At 43.9% G+C, this 14,185-nt stretch overlaps 2 protein-coding genes across 6 annotated transcripts in view; both read left to right on the top strand.

The window, feature by feature from the left end:
• TMEM221 (transmembrane protein 221) overlaps positions 1–14,185 on the top strand; it is a gene marked incomplete at its 5' end in the record, with an annotated part of 267,333 nt that overhangs the window by 31,295 nt on the left and 221,853 nt on the right. The window lies entirely within an intron of this gene.
• SLC25A42 (solute carrier family 25 member 42) overlaps positions 1–14,185 on the top strand; it is a 35,062-nt gene that overhangs the window by 8,496 nt on the left and 12,381 nt on the right. Inside the window, exons 2-7 of one of the 5 annotated variants that reach the window (XM_081340404.1) lie at positions 1,070–1,272; positions 5,354–5,564; positions 9,913–10,038; positions 10,344–10,455; positions 11,563–11,588; positions 12,797–12,963. In XM_081340404.1, the coding sequence (XP_081196530.1) occupies positions 9,952–10,038; positions 10,344–10,455; positions 11,563–11,588; positions 12,797–12,963 (392 nt within the window). In that variant the 5' untranslated portion in view covers positions 1,070–1,272; positions 5,354–5,564; positions 9,913–9,951. Of the gene's footprint in view, positions 1–1,069; positions 1,273–4,826; positions 5,565–9,912; positions 10,039–10,343; positions 10,456–11,562; positions 11,589–12,796; positions 12,964–14,185 lie in introns of those variants that run through there. The other 4 variants (XM_081340406.1, XM_081340405.1, XM_081340407.1 and 1 more) reach the window with 4 other exon arrangements.

Raw genomic sequence — 14,185 nt, forward strand, 5'->3', positions numbered from 1 at the left:
TATCCCACCCTTCTCCGAAGACTCAGGGCGGCTTACAATTTAAGCACAAACCAATGTGCTTAGCAGTAGCCTTCATTCTATGTATATGCCTGCTTATTAGGGCTTTCACACACACACCCCAAGCGGCATTATTACAAAGTCAGCTTAATTGCCCCCAACAATCTGGGTCCTCATTTTACCTACCTGGGAAGGATGGAAGGCTGAGTCAACCTTGAGCCTGGTGGGATGCGAACCTGCACTAATTGCAGGTAGCTGGTGTTACTTAAGGAGGCATTAGCCCACTGCTCCACCAAGGCGATAAATAAGTGGGTTTTGGGTTGTGGTTTGGGTACTCGGTCTCTAAAAAGTTTGCCTTCGCTGCCCTATACCATTTCAGACAAATGGTTATCCAATCTCTTCCTAAAAGCCACTAACAATGGAGCACCCACAACTTCTGGAGGCAAGTCGTTCCACTGGTTAATTGTTCTGACTGTCAAGAAATTTCTCCTTAGGTCTAGATTGGTTCCCTCCTTGACTAGTTTCCATTCATTGCTTCTTGTCCTGCCTTCAGGCGCTTTGGAGAATAGCTTGACTCCCTCTTCTTTGTGGCAGTCGTTTAGATATTGTAAGACTGCTATCATGTCACCTCTAGTCCTTCTTTTCATTAAACTAGAGATACCCAATTCCAGCAACCGTTCCTTATATGTTTTAGCCTCCAGTCCCCTAATCATCTTTGTTGCTCTTCTCAACATCCTTTTTAGAGTCTCAACATCTTTCTTATATCGTGGTGACCAGAACTGGATGTAGTATTCCAAGTGTGATCTTACCAAGGAATTATAAAGTAGTACTAACACTTCATATGACCATGATTCTGTCTCTCTGTTACTGCAGACTAGAACTGGGTTGGCCTGTTTGGCAGCTGCATCACACGGCTGGCTCATATTTAAGTGATTGTCCACTAGGACTCCGAGATCCCTCTCACAGTTACTACTATTGAGCCAGATGCCACCTATTCTACACCTGTGTGTTTGGTTTCTCTTGCCTAAATCTAGAACCTTCTTTTTCTCACCATTGAATTTCATTTTGTTAGATCGGGCCCAGTGTTCATGTCTGTCAAGATCTTGCTGTATCTTGAGCCTATCTTTCGGACAAACAAGAAACAAACAAGAAAAAGTGAGAAAGAAACTCAAGATTGCCCACCTTGATTCTCTTTGGCATAAGAGGGGAAAGAAGGAAGCTGTCAGGCTTTTTGATATTTTTTGTGGTCCCTTCGTTACCTGGCCTGCTTGGAAGGTATGGCAATGGATGACTTTATTGGCAAATGTTTGGGCAGAAATGTCTCAGCTGTTTTCCTGGTAGGGCATTCTTTATCCTAAATAAGACAGCTGGTTGACAGCCAACTAACTCAGGCTGGAGAAATAATAGATGATAATAAATATTGTCATTTGACAACAAATAGTGTCACTCTATTGATTCTGCATCTGGATCTTTGAAACAAAACTCAAAATGTCTCCATTTTCCGCACCAGGTGCCACTGCTCTTTTGTTCAAGAAACAGCAAGAGATAATAACTTATGTTGTCAGCTTTCAGGACTGCATTGGACATTTAAATCAGGGCTTTTCAACCTTTTCATCCATTGTACCACTTTTAGGACAAGGCAATGTCTGAGTACCACCATGTCGCCCAGCAAGGTGTCAAAAACTTGACCCCCCCAAAAAAGGGGAAAAAATGATAAAGTACAGGTGGTCCTCGACTTACAATTCACTTAGTGACTGTTCAAAGTTACAACGGCACTGAAAAAAGAAGGCAATGTGAGGGCCGTGAGGGGTATCGCAAGCTCGCGGGGGGGGGAGGAAAAGAAGATGGACGTGAGTGGACGCAAACACCTACCTGCCAAGGGAGTGGATGGCTTTGTCCCCTTCAGGCTCGCGCTTGTTTCCGGGGGAAGGACAACATGGTTGCTGCACAATGAGTCCCAGGGGAGGGTGGGCCCTCACTCTGCGCCTGCACTCTTCGCGCAGCCTGGTAGGTTCCTGCAGCAGCTTGTTTTCCGGCAGCAAGTAAGCTAGGAAGGAGCAGGGGGGAGGTGGGGGGGGGAGAAAGGCGACACCACGTACCACCAGCCACGTGCTTGCGTACCACCAGTGGTACACATACCACTGGTTGAAAAGCCTGGTTTAAATCACGGCTTTTCAACCAGTGGTACGGGTACCACCTGTGGTACTTTGGCATCTGGCAGGTGGTACGCAACCATCCTAGAGAAGTAGTGGTTGTGCAGCACCGCACAAGCCTGAGCGAGAGACGGTTGGAGCTGCAGGGCTGTCAGGGCTCAGTGGAAGCGCCAGGATCAGCGCCAGGCTCCAGCTGGAGCTCGGCGCTGATCCTGGCGCTTCTGCTGAGCCCAGAAGAAGCGCCGATCAGCTGGAATATTGCAGCATCTCCAGGGTCTTGTGATTTACATTCAGATGCTTGGCAACTGATTCATATTTATGACGGTCACAGTGTCCCAGGGTCATGTGAAGTGACCAAAACCTGCTGCAACCATCCAGCAGGTGGAGGGAATAAAAACCAAACACCCCCCCCCCACCCCATCCCTGCTACCAATCCTCAACAGAAATGCTCACAACAATGAAAACCTTAGACAGGAGGAAGAATGCCGCCAGGCGGGCAGGCAGCTGTCTTGCTCGGCTGTGGCTTGGGGGGGCACTTTTTTTAGTGCCATTGTAACTTTGAACAGTCACTAAGTGAACTGTTGCAAGTCGAAGACTACCTGTACTTCATCACTTTTTTCCTTTTTTTTTCCATCAAGTTTTTGACACCTTGCTAGGCGACTGGTGGTACTCGGATGTTGCCATATCCTAAAAGTGGTACAATGGGTGAAAAGTTTGAAAACCCCTGGTTTAAATAATGCCAATAGCAGACTTGGAAAGAAATTACAGGAGTGTCAGAATTAAACAGCAAAATGGAATGAAATAGCTAATTCATTATATATTAAGTTGTTCGTTGTATAATAAAACCCAGGATGGCTGAAAAAGTATACTTCTGTGCCAGCATCTTCCAGAGGGAAACATTCCAGAAGGAAATATATTGAGGCCTTGTGTCTAATAGAAGTTAGAAAAATCAGAATGAGAATTGGAAATTTATCTGGTTACAAACCAAAGTGAAGATCTATTGCAGGGGCGTCCAAACTTAGCAACTTTAAGATGTGTGGACTTCAACTCGGCCACTTCCCAGCCGGTTTCCTGCAAAATACATCAATGGGGGTGGGAAAGCTGGATTCGCTTAGCAACCACATGATTCACTTAATGAGTGCAGTGATTCGCTTTACAACCTTGGTAAAATGGTTGTAAAATTGGATTTGGTCGACGTACAACCACATTGGCTGAAAACAGAAATTCCGGTTCCAATTGTGGAAGTCAAGGAACGCCTGTACGTCTGAAAGTTGCCAGGTTTGAAAAACATTTAGTGACCATTCTAAGTTACAACAGCACTGAAAAAAGAGACTTAAGGCCGTTTCTGATAGTTACGACCTTTGCAGCAACCCCCCCCCCCATGATCACGTGATTAAAATTCAGGTGCTTGGCAACTGGTTTCTATTTATAACAGTTGCGGTGTCCCCAGGGGGTGTCACGTGATCACCTTTTGCGACCTTCTGACAATCAAAGTCAGTTGGGAAGCCAGGTTCACATAAACAACCATGCTACTAACTTGAACAACTGCAGTGGTTCAGCTAATTTACAGGGGCAGGCAACCTTGCCTCTTTTATGACTCGTGGACTTCAACTCCCAGAATTCCTGAGCCAGCCATGCTGAGGGGAAAGGGAGACGTTTCCATGCTTAGCCATGCTGGCTCAGGAATTCTGGGAGTTGAAGTCCACGAGTCATAAAAGGAGTCAAGGTTGCCTACCCCTGGCCTAATAACTCTGGCAAGAAAGATCGTAAAATGGGGCAAAGCTCACTTAACAAATGTCTCGTTTAACAACAGAAATTTTGGGCTCAGTTGTGATCGTGAGTCAGGGGCTACCTGTATTTGTCCTGCTTACAGTCTTCCTTGTGGCATTTGGTTGACCATTGTTAAAAAGAAGGCAGCCTATGCAGACATTTGATCTGATTCAGTAGACTGTGTTTTTTTCCTGGCCTATCTCTAACAAAAAACGTGCAGGAGAAACCTAAACTGAACTACAGATAGTCCTCAACAGCCACACTTGAGACCAAAAATTTATGAGAAATTTGTTAAGTGAATTTTGCCTCATTTTACGACTTTTCTTACCACATTTGTTAAGTGAATCACTGCAGTTGTTGAATTAGTAACTGTTCTGTACCAGCCTGCTACCGGCCCTGCATCAAAAGCAGGGACAACCCCTTTTACAAGAAGGCAAGAGGCTGGAATTACGCCTGCCAAATTTATTACTACAAAAACAAACGGAACAAGACAAACCAAGAAACAGAAGCTTTAAGAAACATGAACTATCCAAGCGGTTGCCTTCAGCAAACCAGCCCTCCCACACATTCCCCTTATATAGAGTTCAGGGCGTGGCTTCTCTGTGCCTCCTTCCGAGGAGCCCCATTGCCTTCCTCTGTTTACTCCTAATTGACTGCCTCCTGCGTCGGGCGTCCTTGAACAGGGCCAGCTGTGGGTCATCTTCATCCACGCTGTCAGGCTCACACAGCTGGGTCTCCACCAGGTGGGAGGGGCCTGGCTGGGGGCTCTGCGGAGCCTCAAAGCCATCATCAGCAAGTTCTTCAACACCCCCCTCCTCCTCCTCCTCTGAGTCATCCGACCCAACTGCCGAACCCACAGGCTGACCCTGAATCACAACAGTAACAGGGTTGTTAAGTGAATCTGCCTTCCCCATTGACTTTGCTTGTCAGAAAGTTGGGAAAAGTGAACACGTGACCCCGGGATACTGCAACCGTCATAAATGTGAATCAGTTGTCACACGTCCAAATGTGAATCACGTGACCAGTGGATGCTGCAACAATCATAAGTGTGAAAGATGGTCATAAGTCACTTTTTTCACCGCTGTTGTAACTTCAGTCGCCAAGCAAATTGTTATAAGTTGAAGACTATCCGTACTGGATCAAAACTGTGTGGGAAGCAAGTGAAATCCTGAGAAAGCTAAATTGGGGGCAGAATAATGTGTGTATTGGGAGAGAGTTGTGACCCCTTGTTTCTGTGCGCAAAACCTGAATTTGAAAACCCTATTTTGTCTGATAAAAGCAAATTCTGCAGAGTTTGTGTATGAAGAGAATAACAGAAGAATTTAAAGGCAGGGATTGTCAGGTGCTCGTGACACAACTGTTTCAACAGCCCCCCCCCACTTCCTGAGAAGTTTAATTGCAGCTGCCCTCTTGGGTTACTTTTTTTTTTTTAGGTCAGGAGCGCTTGTCTAATCTCACTGGGACAGGCGGACATAGACAAACAGCTTCTATAATCTTCATTTGGACTGCCGCAACTTGAAATAACAAGAGCTGCTTTGTTGATTTGTCAGAGTGCTGAGTGATTTACGAGGGGTTCGGCTCTGGAGAAGTTACTTGAAAATCTCCCAAGTTTGCAATACAAAGAGCTTCATTCAAGCAAGGAAGGTGTGTGCTTTTTTTGTTTTTTTTAAAAAAAAATCTCAAATGCTTTCATTTATATTTTGTTTTTTTCAGCTAGAATTACTGGGAGGTGAATGTTCTGGGCTAGGAAGGAATTTTATTGTATGACAAAGGTAGTCCTCGACTTATGACCACTTTTGAGCCCAGAATTTATGTTGTTAGGCAAGACATGTTTTCTTTCCCCCAATAACAGAATAACAGAATTGGAAGTGTCTTCTAGTCCAACTTTTAGCCCAACATAATTTTGAATGGTCACTAAATGAACTGCAAATCGAGGACTTCCTGCATGCATTAAATTATTATTTGAGAAAGGTCTTCATATTTTCCGTGTGTTATGGAGTCCACAGTACAGGGGAAATAAATTAACAGCAAACAACTTAACAGCCAGTAGGCTGGTGTTTCATTTCTGAAAGGCATTCAACTCTCACCCATTTCTTTTCTTCCCTTGACAGAGATTGATTTGAAGGGTTTTGTTTTCGTAGATCAGGTAGCATTCCCAGTTCTTAGTTTAATCCTCAACGCACAACCATTTTTTAAAATCCCATTTATATCCCGCCCTTCTCCGAAGACTCAGGGCGGCTTACAATCTAAAGCACAAATCAATGTGCTTAGCAATAGCCTTCATTCTATGTATATGCCTGCTTATTAGGGCTTTCGCCCCCCCCCCCCCGGTGGCATTTTTACAAAGTCAGCTTATTGCCCCCAACAATCTGGGTCCTCATTTTACCTATCTTGGAAGGATGGAAGGCTGAGTCAACCTTGAGCCTGGTGGGACTCGAACCTGCACTAATTGCAGGCAGCTGGTGTTACTTAAGGAGGCATTAGCCCACTGCTCCACCAAGGCTCTTTTAGTGATTGTGATTGTTCGAAGTTATAACAGCATTGGAAAAAGTGACTTATGAACATTTTTCACGCTTATGACCTTTGCAGCCTCCCCAGGGTCACGTGATCCAGATCCAGATGCTTGGCAACTGGGTTCATATTTATGACGGTTGCTGTGTCCCCGGGTTATGTGATCCCTTTTTGTGACCTTCTGACAAGCCAAGTCAGTGGAGAACCCAGGTTCGCTTAACACCCGTGTCTATAACTTAACAATTGCAGTGATTCACTTAGTAACTGTGGGAAGAAACATCATAAAATGGGGCAAAATTCACCTAGCAACTGCCTTGCTTAGCAGTGGAAATTTTGGGCCCAATTGAGTCATACGTTGAGGACTATTTTGCCCTTAGGGCAGAGAGAATTCTTTGATAAGTGGATCCCTTAAAAATTGTTAAAAATTACCCTTCAAAGAAAAACAAGACAGTCCATTTGCCTCCTGAAAAAGCATCTTTTGGACAGCCATGACCTGGATGACTGAGAATCTCCATAGACATATCCTGGGACATGTATATTTGCCTTTATCTCCAGTCCTGCCTGGCAAACTACATAGCAATGTGTGGCTTTGAATCAATTCAAGTTCATACTAATATTTATGAGTGTGTATTCATGGAAAAGATTGCTTCTTGTATTGCTCTTGGACAAGGGTAGGCAACCTTGGCTCTTTTATGACTCGTGGACTTCAACTCCCAGAATTCCTGAGCCAGCAAGGCTCAGCTTGGAAACCTCTCCCTTTCCCCTCAGCGTGGCTGGCTCAGGAATTCTGGGAGTTGAAGTCCACGAGTCAGAGCCAAGATTGCCTACCCCTGCTCTAGGTAGGATACCTACAGATAATCCTTAATTTACAACCACCTATCCTCAGAGTTATGATCGCCACATCGCCTCCTCCCCCCAGGGTCACGTGAATGCAATTTGACCGCTTTTATTTTTATTTATATTTTGTTTTTCTTGCCCGCCCACGGTCCTCAGAGCTTCCCTTTGTGGCTTGGCAACTGACCCACAGTTATGACTGTCACAGTGTCCTGCGGTTAGGTGATTGCAATTTCCCATCTTCCTAGCCAGTGTCCAATGAACAAAGTCAATGGAGGAAGACGGATTCACTTAACAGCCATGTGATTTGCTCAACAGCTACAGTAAATATGATCATACGATTGATGATTGGCTTAAACCACACCACTTAATAATTGAAATCCCCATCCCAAATGTGGTTGTAAGTCGAGGGCTACCCGCACAGGCAGTCCTTGACTTAAGACCACAATTGAGCCCAAAATTAATGTTGCTAAGTGAGACATAGGTTAAATGAATTTGGCCCAGTTTTAGGAGCTTTCTTTCCACAGTTGTTAAATGAAGCACTGCAGTTGTTAAGTTAGTAACACGGTTGAATCTGGCTTTCCGCATTGACCTTTCTTGTCAGAAGGTCACAAAAGGGATCACGTGACCCTGGAACACTGCAACCATCATAAATATGAACCAGTTGCCAAGTGTCCAAATTTTGATAATGTGACAGTGGTTTTCAGAGCCAATGTAACTTTGAATGGTCACTAAACAAACTGTTGTAAGTTGAGGACTACCTTTTATAAGAAAGAAAGAAAGAAAGAAAGAAAGAAAGAAAGAAAGAAAGAAAGAAAGAAAGAAAGAGGAAGGAAGGGAAGGAAGGGAGAGAGAGAGAGAGAAAGAAAGAAAGAAAAAAGAAAGAAAGAAAGAAAGAAAGAAAGAAAGAAAGAAAGAAAGAAAGAGAAAGAAAGAAAGAGAAAGAAAGAAAGAAAAAGAAAGAAAGAAAGAAAGAAAGAAAGAGAAAGAAAGAAAGAAAGAAAGAAAGAAAGAAAGAAAGAAAGAAAGAAAGAAAGAAAGAAAGAAAGAAAGAAAGAAAGAAAGAGAAAGATTTCCAGGAAAGACATGAGCTGGTTCCAGCTATATTTTTTTTTCCTGATCTTTGAATTTCCTACCGGCTTCTTACCAGACATGCTGTCTTGCCCTGCTTTATGGATGAAGACGTAAAGGAACATTTGTAATCTCACAGCTGTTCATTCCGAATCCCTCATAGCCAGAAATAAACTAGAATGAAAAAGGGATACTGAATGGAAAGAGTAGGATGGGACAATTTTCCAGTCAAATTCCTTGTCGCAAAACAAGTTACAGTAGAGAAGTGGATGGTCAGAAAAGAACTACATAACCCATGGTGTGCTAGATTGCATCCATGATTACGTTTATAAATGGGACAGGGGAGATCTCAAAGTTAACGTGTGTCTCCTCTCTTCTGGAAACCATGTAGATCTTAAAAAGTTCTCCTTAAATTTACATTAAAGGTAATCCTCAGCTTAAAACAGTTGGTTTAGAGACCATTCAAAGTTAGGCTGCACTGGGAAAAGTGACTTATGTGTTGTGATTCAGGGTCAGCCCGTGGGTTCGGCAGTTGGGTCGGACGACTCAGAGGAGGAGGAGGGGGGTGTTGAAGAGCTTGCTGAGGGGGTTGAAGATCTTGCTAATGAGAGCCCTCAGCCAGGCCCCTCCCACCTGGTCACGAGGGAGACCCAGCTGTGTGAGCCTGACAGCGTGGATGAAGATGACCCACAGCTGGCCCTGTTCAAGGACGGCAGTCAATCAGGAATAAACAGAGGAAGGCAATGGGGCACCTCGGAAGGAGGCAGAGAGAAGCCACGCCCTGAACTGTATAAAAAGGGGAATGCGTGGGAGGGCTGGTTTGCTGAAGACAACCGCTTGATAAGCTCCTGTTTCTTGGTTCGTGTCTTGTTTGTATCAATACATTTGGCAGGCTTAATTCCAGCCTCTTGCCTTCTTGTAAAAGGGGTTGTCCCTGCCTTTTCTGCAGGGCCGGTAGCACAGAACATTATGATTGTTTTTCACACTTAGCAACCGTTGCAACATCCCCAGGGTCACATGATCAAAATTCAGATGTTCGGCAACTGAGTTGTGTTTATGACGGTTGCAGTGTCCCCGGGTCATGTGATCCCCTTTTGTGACCTTCTGACCAGCAAAATCAGTGGGGAAGCCACTTAAGAACCAAGTTATATCCACTTAACACCTGCTGCAATCCACTTAACTGTGGCAAATGGGGTAAATACTCACTTAAGAAATGTCTCACTTTAGCAACAGCAATTGTGGGCTCAACGGTGGTCGTAAGTTGAGGACTACCTGTGTAGTTTTTAGTGTATCGTTTTTCTGTTTTTTTAATTTTTGCCACCCAGTCATGCATTTGGATCACTCTGGAAATTTAAGAAATAAATAAATATTGTGCTTTTTTTTTTTTAGAAAAAAACCCAAAAGAGACAGGAGGGCCAACAGTGCAAATAAGTGGACGGGGGAAGCAGTGAAAAATGGGGCGATTGAAACCGATCAGTCGGATTGATTTTTTTTTAAAGTTTCATATTTTGAAAAATTAATTTTAACATTTTCTGTCTCTCTCTCCCCTTCTTCTTCTTCTTCTTCTTCTTCTCAGGAGGCTCAATTCTCTTCCGAGCTAGCTTCTGAGCTTGGTATGGATAATGGTAGAGCGGTGGAAGGTCAAGTAGGTTTGAAACAGAAAGATGCAGAGATCAGAGTCCATGGACGTGTTCTTCCAGAGGTGGGCAGTTTGTGTCTCGCTGTGTTGTAACTGCAGGGGTAGGCAACCTTGGCTCTTTTATGACTTGTGGACTTCAACTCCCAGAATTCCTGAGCCAGCCTGGCTCAAGCTTTCCCCTCAGCATGGCTGGCTCAGGAATTCTGGGAGTTGAAGTCCATGAGTCATAAAAGAGCCGAGGTTGCCTACCCCTGACTTACTCCCATTTTTTAAAAAAAGTCTGCTGTTTCTTATGAGAGATTGAGTCCTAACTGCTATTTTTCTGTTGCATGATTGGGTCTCTAACACATTTTGGGTTTCTGTTCCAGAATACTGAAGAGAAAAAAAGTATGATCAACTCCTTGGTGTCTGGGGCATTGGCTGGCGCTGTGGCCAAAACAGCCGTGGCACCATTGGACCGGACAAAAATCATATTCCAAGGTAGACACGGGAGAAGGGAGGAGAAATGGGGGAATCTTCCTATCTTTCTAAAGTTGTGGAAGCAATCGTGGCTCCTTTTAGATCAGCTTTTCAGATTTGACAACTTTACGATGTGTGGACTTCAACTCCCAGAATTCCCTATCCATCACGCTGGCTGGGGAATGCTGAGAGTTGAGGTCCACACATCTTAAAGTTGCCAAGTTTGAAAAACATTGATTTAAATGCATGGACTTCAGTTCCCAGAATTCTCAGTAGTAGTCCTGTGGGTTGAGGAATTCTGGCATGTGAAGTTTGTAGATCTGTACAGCCCCCAGTTTGGACAAACAATTGCATTCATTCCTGGCTTGTCATTACTCTAACCCAGGGGTCCCCACCCCCGGTCCATGGACCGGTACTGGGCCATGGCATGCCAGCAACTGGTCCGCACAAACAAGCAAAGCCCCATCCGCGAGATGTAGGCAACACACAAAACTATACACCCTCCAGTCACGGAAAAACCTCTCTCCACGGAACCGGTCCCTGGTGCCCAAAAAGTTGGGGACCTCTGCTCTAACCAGCTTAAAAGCCAGATTTGACTGCTGCCTTTGCATTCTGGCTTGGTAATGAAACTAAATAGCAGGATTTAGAAAGACTGTGCTTTTTTTCAAATCCTGGTTAATTTGTAATTAGTTTGTTCAACCATCTTTGCAGAAGGCCTTTGACAAGCCAGGCCTTTGAAGATTTAAGGTTTAATGGTTTATGAAAGCAAGGCCAGCATATTCTTTAAAAGCCTTGGTAACTGTAAGATGTGTGGACTTCAGTTCCCAGAATTTCCCAGCCAGCATTCTGGGAGGCGAAGTCCACATGTCTTAAAAGTTCTCAAGGTTGAGAAACACTGGCCTATACCATACCTGTCTCCAGGCTAACGTGGACCTGTTGAGACATTAGGTGCCGATTCAGAAAGGCAGTGGGGATGGTTCTCTTCCTTGGGGATGCGGTCTGGGTGTTCCAAACTAGAGTCTGACTGAGTGCAAAGATGCTGGATTGTGGCATGGATTAGTCTGCCCATAGATTTCTTAGCTGCAGTGCTGATGTGCGTACGGCTTCTTTTTTCCCCTCTGTTTTCAGTGTCGTCGAATCGGTTTTCTGCTAAGGTAAGTTGAAACGTCCTTCTCTTTTCTAAGCTTCATTGCAGGTTGAGCAGTTGGGAAGGATTAAATCTCACTGATTGGATCCCATGGGTGGGTCTCTCACCTTAACACACCTCTGTTCTGCCCCTCCTTCTGGCTTCTTAACAGCTGGTGAAAATTAGTCAAAACAGAACTACTATAAAATGGTAGGCCACATGTATGTGCCAACTGAAATAAAATCTTGGGGCAAAATTCCAGCAGAAGAATAGACATTAAAACAGGAATTCAACCCTCATAAGGAGACTTGTGTAGTTGGTTGCTAACTCCAACACAGAGAAAAAGGGTTGGAGTTTACTTTGTGTAAGGAGGCAGATAGTGGGATGTGAAATTGGCTTATCCTAGAGTAGCATCTGAGGGGCCTAGAAATCATTAGGGGCAAAAATTCCCAGTGTTTCTGCTGGACTTTGGCAATGGGTTCTTCTATCTGAAATGGCCAGGAGGTTGGACTAGATGACCTCCAAGGTCCCTTCCAACTACTTCTTCTTCTTCTTCTTCTTCTTCTTCTTCTTCTTCTTCTTCTTCTTCTTCTTCTTCTTCTTCTTCTTCTTCTTCTTCTTCTTCTTCTTCTTCTTGTTATTGTTGTTATTATTATTATTATTATTATTATTATTATTATTATTATTATTATTATTATTATTATTATTATTATTATTATTATTATTATTATCATCATCTTGTTTTGCATGCTCTCTCTCTCTCCACTGTGGCTTAAAGGAATAGTTATTGCCAGATTGACCACCTCCTCCTCCTCCTCCTCCCCCTCCTCCCATCCACTCTCTTCATGAGAACTGTGAGCAAGAAGGAGCTGCAGAGGCCTATTCTTTCTGGAGCAAGTTCTTTCTGAAAGTTCCCTCAGTGTTGGCATCTGCTTTTCTGAGCTTATCGTGATCCAACAGTCTTGTTGCAGTCCTGCAGCATCTTGAGACCTCACATATATTGCCATAATCGAAAGACAGGCAGAAACCAACCCATTCTGTGGGGGTTTGGTTGGGACAACAAGAAGAACATTTTGAGGAGACGCCAGTGAATTGTAACCATCTTTTTTGTCTGAAAACCTCCTACACCCTGCCTGCCCTAACCCCAACCTTTCCTCTCCGAATTCCCTCTTAAAAATTCACAGCTCCTTTGTCTTTCAAGTGTGTCACTCCTGACCCAGCTCCTTCTCTGTCTAGGAGGCCTACCGGCTGATCTATCGTACCTACCTCAGGGAAGGCTTCTTCAGCCTATGGCGAGGCAACTCAGCCACCATGGTTCGAGTGGTCCCCTACGCTGCCATCCAGTTTTCTGCACATGAGGAGTACAAGCAGCTTTTGGGCAGCTACTATGGCTACCAGGGAAAGTAAGTTGCTATGGAGCCTCGGTCTCCTTAAAGGTCTTGGCCTGAGCATGTGGGAAAGATATTGTCAGGTACAAGAAGTCAGGAACCAGGATAGAGTTCAAAAACAGCAGTTATTGTTAATCAGAACAAACAATACAGGTGAAAGTCTGTGGCGATTCTCACTCATCCAGGTCAGGGTTGTCCCAAAGGTGCTTTTTCAGGAGGCAACTGGACTTCCTTGTTAATAATAATAATAATAATAATAATTATTATTATTATTATTATTATTATTATTATTATTATTATTATTATTATTATTATTATTATTATTATTATTTGGAAGGGACCTTGGAGGTCATCTAGTCCAACCCCCTGCTCAGGCAGGAAACCCTATACCATTTCAGACAAGTGGCTGTCCAGCCTCTTCTTAAAAACTTCCAGTGTTGGAGCATTCACCACTTCTGGAGGCAGGTTGTTCCACTGGTTAATTGTTCTCACTGTCATGAAATTTATCCTTAGTTCTAGGTTGCTTCTCTCCTTGACTAGTTTCCATCCGTTGTTTCTTGTCCTGCCTTCAGGTGCTTTGGAGAATAGCTTGACTCCCTCTTCTTTATGGCAGCCCCTGAGATATTAGAACACTGCTATCATGTCCCCCCTCACTCTTCTCTTCATTAAACTACACATACTTTCTTTGAAGACGTTTCGCTTCAAAGAGAAGCTTCGCAGATGAGAAGTGAAACGTCTTCAAAGAAAAACAAAAAAAGTCCAGATGCCTCTTGAAAAAGGCAATACAGGCGAAAGATTCTAGTTGTCTGTTCTGGTATATGGCAGAGTCGTGTCTCTCTGACTTACATTTCCAACCGTGAAACCCCAGTCATTGTGATTTATAAATTTTGATTCATCGCTTAGCCTAATGTATGCCAGCTGTACTTTAGTGCCAAGGGAACAGAGCCAGAGTTTTGTAATGAGCAATGTAACTGGCTGACAAACCGTACTCAACAAGTAGTCCTTAATGGCACTACATCCATATGGAGGGAAGTAAGCAGTGGGGGTACCACAAGGTTCCATCTTAGGCCCAGTACTCTTCAACATCTTCATCAATGACTTAGATGAGTGAATAGAAGGGGAACTCATCAAATTCTAAGCTTGTAAGCCGCCCTGAGTCTTCGGAGAAGGGCGGGATATAAATGGAATTAAAATAAAATAAAAAAAATAAAATTCGCAGATGACACTTAAACTGGCA

The sequence above is a fragment of the Vipera berus genome (genome assembly GCF_964194415.1).
Source record: "Vipera berus genome assembly, chromosome: 1".
NCBI lineage: Eukaryota > Metazoa > Chordata > Lepidosauria > Squamata > Viperidae > Vipera > Vipera berus.